This window comes from Echinops telfairi, unplaced genomic scaffold, assembly GCF_000313985.2.
Source record: "Echinops telfairi isolate 266 unplaced genomic scaffold, ASM31398v2 ScPeMD7_9;HRSCAF=40, whole genome shotgun sequence".
NCBI lineage: Eukaryota > Metazoa > Chordata > Mammalia > Afrosoricida > Tenrecidae > Echinops > Echinops telfairi.
This window is the reverse complement of record NW_022103906.1, coordinates 57,987,598-57,996,281: the sequence shown is the minus strand read 5'-3', so window position 1 is coordinate 57,996,281 and position 8,684 is coordinate 57,987,598. Positions and strand designations below refer to the sequence as shown.

The following is an 8,684-nucleotide window of genomic DNA, read 5'->3' as shown; positions in this document are numbered from 1 at the left end:
ACACACACACACACACACACACACACACACACACACTTTCTCTCTCTCTCTCATAGAAATCTCTCAAGGGTGAGACTCTCCAGGTTTGACTTCAGAAGCACGAGTTGCACGCCCATGAGTTGCATGGTTACCTGTATCTTGTGGAAGATGAGCTTATCCCACAGGCTGTTGTTTCTAATGACGCCACTGCGAAGCTCTGCTTCTTTTCGCTTGTAAGCAAAGTCCAACAGCCAGCGCTTTACCGCAGTGTTCGCTTGTCCAAAAATCTAATGGGCCAAGAGATGGGGAGATTCTCAGAGAGGCCTGAAAGCTCTGCCTCCAAATGAAGAGCACCCCACGCGCATTCTGCAGGCTGCTCCTGCAGGGTGGCCCTGGCGTAACGGCTGACAACAGTGGCCGTCTGTCCCTCCCGCCTGGACTGTCTCACAACCACCCGCGTGTCGGAGGGGACCTGTGCTCCCTACGGTCACACAGGGCTGTTTCTTTAGAAGCAGGTCTCCAGGTCTTTCTTCTGTGGCCCTTCCAGCTGGGGCTGAGCCTCTAAGCTCCAGTCGGCAGCCAAGCATGGCAACTTGGGACTCTCTCCCGGGGACACTCGAGGTGGCCCTGAGCCCAGTGAAACCCATGAGGGCAGACACTGGCCAGGATGGCTTGGCTTCTCGGAGGCTCTCAGATTTTCTGCCTGTGATGGGATGCATTCTTGGGGCTCTTCTAGTGCCACAAGCAGAACATAACTGAGTTATGTTTTGCTTCTCTCACAGGCTTCCATCTTACAAAGGTTCCGGCTTTTGCAGGTTTTACTGTGCCATCTGGCGTGTGCATGGAGCATTAAATTAACGAAACCATTGCGTAGTATTACTTTCAAGGGAGTCTGTGAACAACCTTTTATCTATGCATCAGGGGGAAGAAGGTAACCGTCACTTTCGTAGATGAGAAAACGGGCTCAGTGATCCCCTATAAAACCAAAAGGACTGCCCGCCTCACACCTGCATTGTGCCTGTCAGTTCCCAAGAGAGTTCATGTGTTTTCTCTCAGGTAATCCTTACCAATAACCCTTGTGAGGCAGATGGATTCTTACAGACGAGGGAGCGCTGGCTCTATGAGATCAAGAGCACTGTCCACCTCACACAGTTCAATTCCCAATTCCAACTCAAGCGTCTGACTCAAAGTCCAGAGCTCTGTCCCACACATACTGCGTGCCACCCCCCAACCCCACCCGCCCCGGCAATTACTCGGTCAAACATCCGGTTCAGCAGCCTGGGAACCACTGGGAAGATAGTGGGTTGAAGTGCCTTAAGGTCATCCATCAGCAATCTGATATCTCCTTGGAAAAATCCTATTTTAGCTCCGTGACACAGCATGACACACTGCAGAGGTACAGAGAAACAGCAACACGTGTCATTGCCCCTGCGGCGGTGTGACACATTATCCTACATGAGCCACCTATGTCACATACCAACAACGTACGTTACACACAAGACTGTGCTTTTACTATCTTAGAAAAGTTTCCAGAAAATAAGTTACTAAGTATAGATCACTTTCTTTCTTCTGTTGTCATTCTTGTGTCAGGGGACAACATGGAAGTTGAAGTCTCTCTTGATCCTCGGGGAGATAAACGGGTGAATACGAAACTGGCACACCCCACGTTGTCTCCAGAGAGATGATAGAGCATCCGCTACTTGAGCTTCATGATGGCTGTCTTTGGGGTGACTGACGGGGTACTATATAGTCTAGATATTTTGAGCCTTCCTGAAATTTGAAGCCTAACTCCTTGTCAAAATAAAACCTAACTATTTGCTGACTAAAGCTTATTAAGGTCTCATCTTCTTTTACCAGAATTTGGCTCAAATTTTCTGAAAGGCGGCTGAGTGTGCAGGAGCGACAGCAGGCCATCTCATACCAGTGCCTTGTCAAAGTACAATGAACTCTCGCCTCACTCCCCCAGACAGCCAGCTCAACAAGGAAGCGATGACCATCAGTGTTGGTGAGGAGGCTGCACATCTCTTCATGCGTGTTTTAGCCATTTCTGTATCTTCTTTGGAACAATGTTTATTCCGATTCTTGGCCCATTTCTTCATTGGGTTATAATTATTATTATTTTATCGAGACATAAGAATTCTTTCTATATGATACATTTGCAGATCTAGTCTGAAAACACTGCCATTTCTCTTTCTAAAACTTCCAAATTTTAAAACGAGTGATTAAGATTCTAGAGCCCAGGACCGGAGGGAAGGGAGGGTTTACATTCTGTGAAATAATCCGCACAATCTCTAAACTGGGGCTAAGTCAGAAATCACCCAATGGGGATGACAGTGAACGCAAGACACTTACCTGCATGAGTTGCTCATACATGTGTGCGAGTGGTAAGAATGAAATGTGTGTGTCACTGGCATTCAAGGTAAGTGCTGTCTGGAAAACATAACCACTTAGCACAACACAAACAAACAAGCAAGGAACAGGTAACAAAACACAATGCCTACCTCAACCACTTTTTCAAACATATGGGCCAGGGGCAAGAAAGAAATCAAAGTATCGTCTGGGCAAGGATTGACTATGTTCTGAAAGGAAAGACACCGGCAAGGCAGACAAGGATTAACATCCAGCAATTTCCCCCATTTATTTCAAGACACATAATCCCCCAACTTAAAGGAGAGCTTAACTTTGCTCATGAGCTGCAGTTACTTCTCAGTCAAGACTGAGATGAAATGCCATAATTTAGTTTCTCAGATAGGGTGAAATCTGAGGTCGTTCCGAATGACAAAGTAAATCCAATCACGAATTTAGTCAAAATCAGGACATTTTTTGCTCCAAGTGAGATGTTGGGGATTATGTGCTGTAACCCGCTTCCAATTTCCGATTCCTCAGACCCGCTCGCCCCACATGCTCAATTCCATCTTGGGGTTATGAAATATAAGCTATATTTCAATATACAACAGCAGAGGGAAGAGGAAAAGGAGACGAGAGCAGTTGGATATCCAACATGCTCCATGGAGAGTAGATATGCACCGGGAGGATTGCAGTTCGATCAACATTTTCACCTCGGAGCCCTACTTTGCTGCTGCGGCTGCTGCTCTATGCTGCTGAGCTGCTGTAAAGGTTCAGGGGCTCATGTTTGGAGCAGATCACCAGCTCTTTCTCCCTGGTCCGTTTTAGTCAGGAGGCACCAATGACCCCTGCTCAGCACCATAGCACCGTGGGAGCCTCCCCTGGGAGAAAGGCGGTAGCTGCCTGGGAGCAGCAGCAAGTCCCAAACATGGGTCTCTCAGAGAAGGCGAAACGTCCCCCACTGAACCACTGCTGCCCCCATCGTGCCCACCTCAACTCCCTGAAAAATGCTCCAATCGGCTTCCTTCAAGCTCAGGTTTGTCCTCGTCTACAATGCTGACCACGATGGGCCCGTTTCCAGTCTAAGTCTGCACATCACGTTTTCATCCCAGGGCTCCAAATGGGCTTCACTGAGTTATGCAAACTCAGTGATGACTGAGTCTTTGCAGTGGAGGGCATTCTCGTGTTCTTTACAGAGAACTGTGGCCCAATGGGAGGCTGCCCACAGCAGCTGCTGCTACATCACCTGGGAAGTGAGGGGGAGGGGCTGTCAAGCTGCCTAGTGGGTGATGGGTCCACTTCGGAGCGCTGCCTTCCCGATCCTTACAGCTGGGTCAGGCTTAAGCATGTGAGCAAGCACTGGAGGTTACATGACATTCTCACTTCCATTTTATTCAAGTGGACCTGTAGCCAAACGAATTCTTTGGATCACCATACAAAGAGCCACCGACTTCATTTTCTGGTTTAGTATGACAAATAATAACCATTTAGCATGAACAGCAGTTTTACAACGTTGAGACTGCCCTTTGATACGATGACCGGCTCTCGGTGTTGCTGTTATCAAAGCTCGTAATCACTTGCTCGGGGAGCCACCAATGCCTTTTACGTTTTCTTTGAAGGGAAAGTAGGAAATGAAAACCTCACTTTGGTAGGGCACGAAATGTTGATCTCCAGTTAAAAAGCACAAAAGGCATGTGGAAGCAGGAGCGTGTGCGTGGAGTTAAGAAGGGGTGAGAGCCCTTATTCTGCAGCCACCTAAGGCCTCCGTTCCCCAGCACCATGAAGCCCAGGCTCCTGCTGTGAGGACGGCCCCAGCCTGCGTCCAGAGACGGAAGGAGAAAACTAGGGAACACGTGGAAAGGGCATGGCGGAAAGGCATGGAACCCTCAACGGTAAAATCAGAACCTTCCTAAAGGGCAAGTCTGACTTGTATCTTTAGCTAGAAAACTTTAAGATGACAAAAAAGTAATTACAGTTCTAGGCTGCAGCCCATCTCAAAATGGAAGGCAAATGGACCAAGTAACTAATCATTCGGGGGGGAAAAAAACACAAACCAACAAAACAAACTAAAATCCCCCTCAGCAACAGCCCACACTTCATTATCAACTGAATATCATTTCCCCAACCCTGGAAGAGTCAATAACATTGCAGATTTTGTCCTCTGCCTTTTCCTGGGAATGTGTACAGGGCAGGGGCCAAATCAAGTTTCCCCTTCTAAAACGACAGCAAATTTTTTCCATCCACCTTAATGGACTCAGGCAAGGGTTGGCGATCAGGATCACAATGAATATCATTTGAGAGGGGGGGGAGGGGATCTTCAAGGACCAGACAGCTATGTCAGGTAGGATTCCAAATATAGTGTGGACCTACACAACTGCACCGCCCGGGGATGCCAAACTCGCAGGGGTTGTTCCCTAGATACATTTCTAGCTAGTCTCCTTACCCCTTCCTTCTTAAGGCCTAAGGCCACCCAATGAGCATGAACAAAGATGGCAATGCCCCCAAAGGTTACCTCTGTCATTTTCACAAAAGCTGAGCAATCGCTCACTATATTTCGGTGGGTGATCAGGGCTCCTTTGGGGTTGCCTGCAGAACACACACGAAGCAGAACAAAGTTAGAGTCGATGCCTCTCTGCAAGGATTCTAGTCAGCGAGGAGGCTCAGGTACGCTGGATGATTACCATCTCAAGTGCCTCTGGGGTTGGGTACCCCTGTGAAAGCCAATTGTTGAGTAACCTTAGATTTACAGAGCAACCAGAAATCCCTTTAAAAGCACCTCATTATCAGAAGTCATCGCTAGGAACCTGGGCAAGTTTTAGAGGCGGTCTGCAGCAAGGAGAGCAGAACGCCCAGGAATGTGACTGGCACAGTTGGCCCAGGAAACCGGCTGCATTCAGCACGTGTCTGAGGGAAAGCCCAGCAGTGTCTGAGCAAGTCCGCCACTAACAAGGAGACCCCACTTGGATTACTTCCAGTCCATCTAGAGGTTGCTCATAAGTGGTCCCCCAAAAAGGGGTGGGAGTCCAAACTTCCAGAAGCCACGGAGAAGCGATCTCATTTCCAAACATACCTGTAGTCCCACTTGTGAAACAAATTACTGCGAGATCTTCAGGTGCTGGAGGCTACACAAAATAAAGGAAAAGCCCGTAAGTCATCAAGTTAGTGTTGCTTGTGAGGTCAAGGCAACTCTGATGCGGTGGCCCCTCCCGTGCCTAGGAGCACTGCTCCGTAGGGTTTAAAAGGGAGCCCGGGGGCGTGGTGCTTCTGAGTTGGGCTGTTAACTGCAAGGTCAGCAGTTAGAAATCACCAACCCCTCCAAGGGAGAAAGACAGGGCTTCCTACTCCCCCAAAGAGTTACAGTCTCAGAAACGCACACAGCGGGCAGTGCTACTCTGGCCCACAGGGTCGCCATGAGCCAGCCTGGACTTGATGGCCCTGAGTTTGGTTTGGTTTTATAGGGGTCAAGGCTGTCAGCTTTGGGAAGCAGAACATTAGGCCTGGCTTCCCATGGGCCTCTGAGTGGGTTCAGACCACCAACCTTCTGGGTAGCAATAAAGCGAGCGCTTCACTGTTCTCACCGCCGGAAGAACCGGAGCCTCAGAGCATCATCCAGGATTTCTACTCCCAGTGAACAGACACCGAGACCCTCACAGGGTTGTGACAGGGTCTGGCACGAGGTACTTACCTTGGGCTTCCTTCTGTTGGCTTTCCCCAGGTTCTTAGGAAAAGAAGGAAAAAAAGTAATCTTAGATGGAATTGTTTTCTAGATGTAGAGAGCAAAGTCACATCAAGTCACTTAAAGCTGACTTTACCGTGCGGCTCACTCACAGCCAATCCAAAGGGTAACCTTCAAAGTTAACCAAACTACGGCAGTTTTAACCGATCAAAACTCCCTTCCTAGACGTCTTCCCTTTTCCACAAAACCATGCACGCAGCCCAAGGACTTATCTTTGAAAGAGAACTTATTCAAAAGACGGTAAAACCACATCTTCAAAGATGCATTCCTTATCTCCACTCTCATGTCCTACGAGAGTCTTCTACGCCCTACTTTGAACTATTACCAAAGAGTCAGAGCCATTGGCTAGAAACAGGAACTTTAATATCCAAATAAAATGAAATCAACATAATCTATCAGAAGCTAAAGTTCTACTCATTTGTTCAAAATGTACATGCAGTTATATTAAGCAGAAAAAAATGTACACCAATTTCCTTTAGAAATACAGCATTAATATAAACTTACATTCTGCTCTTTAATCATAAATTCATATGACATCTTATCTTAAAATTACTTCTCTATTATTTAGCGGTCAAAAATAACTTTCCCCCACCCGCATAAAACCTTCTGTTTGTGTCTTAAGACAAGGAGAGGGGAAGGAAGAAGGAGAAAAGGAGATTATATTCTGTCCAAACAGATTATATATATATGTGTGTATATATATATATATATATATATACACATACATATATATATATGTTTTCAATGGTATACAACCAGCTATTAACTCAAATGAATGTCAAGTACCCGTTTGCTCCTGTGGAGTCACATTTTGTGGTATGGGCAGGGGAGCTGGTTCAGTAGAACAGATAGCAGTTTCCCTGTGACTGACTCCCAGAGCCCCCAGGAAATAATGCAGTTATATAAACCTTTACTTGTAGCCTGAAACTCTCTGTTGAAGCAGGAAAACGAAAACACATTTTAAAAACAATTTCAAAGGAAGAAAATGACGTGCTCCATGAATACCCATCCTCGGGTTAGCCTTTTAGGCTCCATGGTGGGTACAAAGAACGATCCTTCCCAACTTCCTTGGACTGAGCTGCAACCACACTCCAACCAGGGGAATCAACCTCTTACATGACCTGCCATCAAACGGTCAATTCAAGTGTGGACCACACGCACTTCCCGGGATCGGTTATGACTAACGTGAACCTTGAGAGATCTAATATGAAAACAGAAAAATCTGAAGCCCACCAGGACTTAGACCCAAGAAATGCAGGAAGAGAACAACGGGGCTGATTTCTACATCTGCGTCTGCTTTACAGACAAATCAGGAAGTGGAAGGCCATCATGGAGTCCGAAGAGGACATAATGTCTACCCATCTGAGTCTGAAATGCACCTGCCAGCACTTATATAGCAGTGCTGTCCAGTGTTTTAAAACATACAAGGGAGCACTGAGCTCACTTTATGAGAGTGCTTTCTGTAGTATGGGCTGTGCTGATACATGGGCCTATGGAATCTGTCTTTGCAAAAAAGAGCAAGGGTCGCTAAGACGACCGGCCACAATTGGCCATATTTGAACCCAAATGGCTGCACACAACCCTTTCAAAGCTGTATGTGGGCAGGGCCGATGGACTCACCTGCAATGCCTGCATGCTGATGATTTCCACCCCGCTCTTCTTGCCTCGTTCCGTCAGATCACTGCTGAAGCAGTCCATGACAACGATGAATTTAAGGCCTGGTATTGACTTATTCTCTACACCATCCAGTAAGAGTTTGGCCTTCTCTGCCTTGTCAACAAAAATCAGGGAGAGCTCAGCTGGAAAAGAGGAGATACAACGAGGAAGATGGTACTGGGATATGGAAAGCTCGGCTCAGCAAATATCAGGCATGTAATTATTCTCAGTACTACATCCTCCGACCAGAAGACTGGGAGACGGGCATTTGAGTTTCTGAAAAGCCCTGTGTCAAATCACACATCGGCAAACGTCCGGTCACCGGATCGAACCCCCAGCTCGGTTGTTGTGCACAGGCATACCTTTGTTGATTATGTATGTGATCGCATCAGCTCCGAGGGTGTCGTAGAGTGGAACGATCACCATGGAAAAAGCAAAGCATCCCTGCTCGATAATCACCCACTGAAAAACAGGCCGGGGAGAGAGGGCACAGGCTTACCACACGAGGCCTCCACGGAGGACTTGAGAGCGACGCGAAGGGCAGGCATGTGGGACGGACAAATACACATCTGTGTCACGACTGCCCGTGGCAGGGCCCCAAGGGTGATGCACAGTGAGCACAAAACCCTCCTCCCCTTCTTAAAAAGAACTTGCAAGTATGGGAACGATAATCAGACAAGACAGTAGCTCACTCAGAAGGGAAGTGCCCGTTAAGGGTCTCAGTGGCAGCAGAAGGCTTTGCAAGAGAAGCAGGGTTTGGACTTCTCTTTGGAGAGAAACGTAGCGAGATCTCCGTGGGGGCTACTCTTTCCCGGAGAGGGAGGAGGGTCAGGGGGCAGTCTGATTTGCCTGACATTCCAGCTGGGAAGTGGGGAGAGATGAGGCAGGAGAGGTTGGAAGAAGACTGCTGGCTCAGGCCCACAGGTGATACAATGCCACTGAATTTTTCAGGCAAAACAATGGTCAT

At 47.7% G+C, this 8,684-nt stretch overlaps 1 protein-coding gene across 2 annotated transcripts in view; it reads right to left on the bottom strand.

Annotated features, from left to right (window-relative positions):
• ACSL1 (acyl-CoA synthetase long chain family member 1) overlaps positions 1-8,684 on the bottom strand; it is a 43,980-nt gene that overhangs the window by 13,274 nt on the left and 22,022 nt on the right. The window contains exons 5-12 of one of the 2 annotated variants that reach the window (XM_004696141.3): positions 8,080-8,179; positions 7,682-7,860; positions 6,011-6,043; positions 5,396-5,447; positions 4,838-4,911; positions 2,481-2,558; positions 1,233-1,367; positions 132-266 (exon numbers count right to left, since the gene is read on the bottom strand). In XM_004696141.3, coding sequence (XP_004696198.1) covers positions 132-266; positions 1,233-1,367; positions 2,481-2,558; positions 4,838-4,911; positions 5,396-5,447; positions 6,011-6,043; positions 7,682-7,860; positions 8,080-8,179 — 786 coding nt within the window. Of the gene's footprint in view, positions 1-131; positions 267-1,232; positions 1,368-2,331; positions 2,410-2,480; positions 2,559-4,837; positions 4,912-5,395; positions 5,448-6,010; positions 6,044-7,681; positions 7,861-8,079; positions 8,180-8,684 lie in introns of both variants that reach the window. The other variant, XM_004696142.3, reaches the window with a different exon arrangement.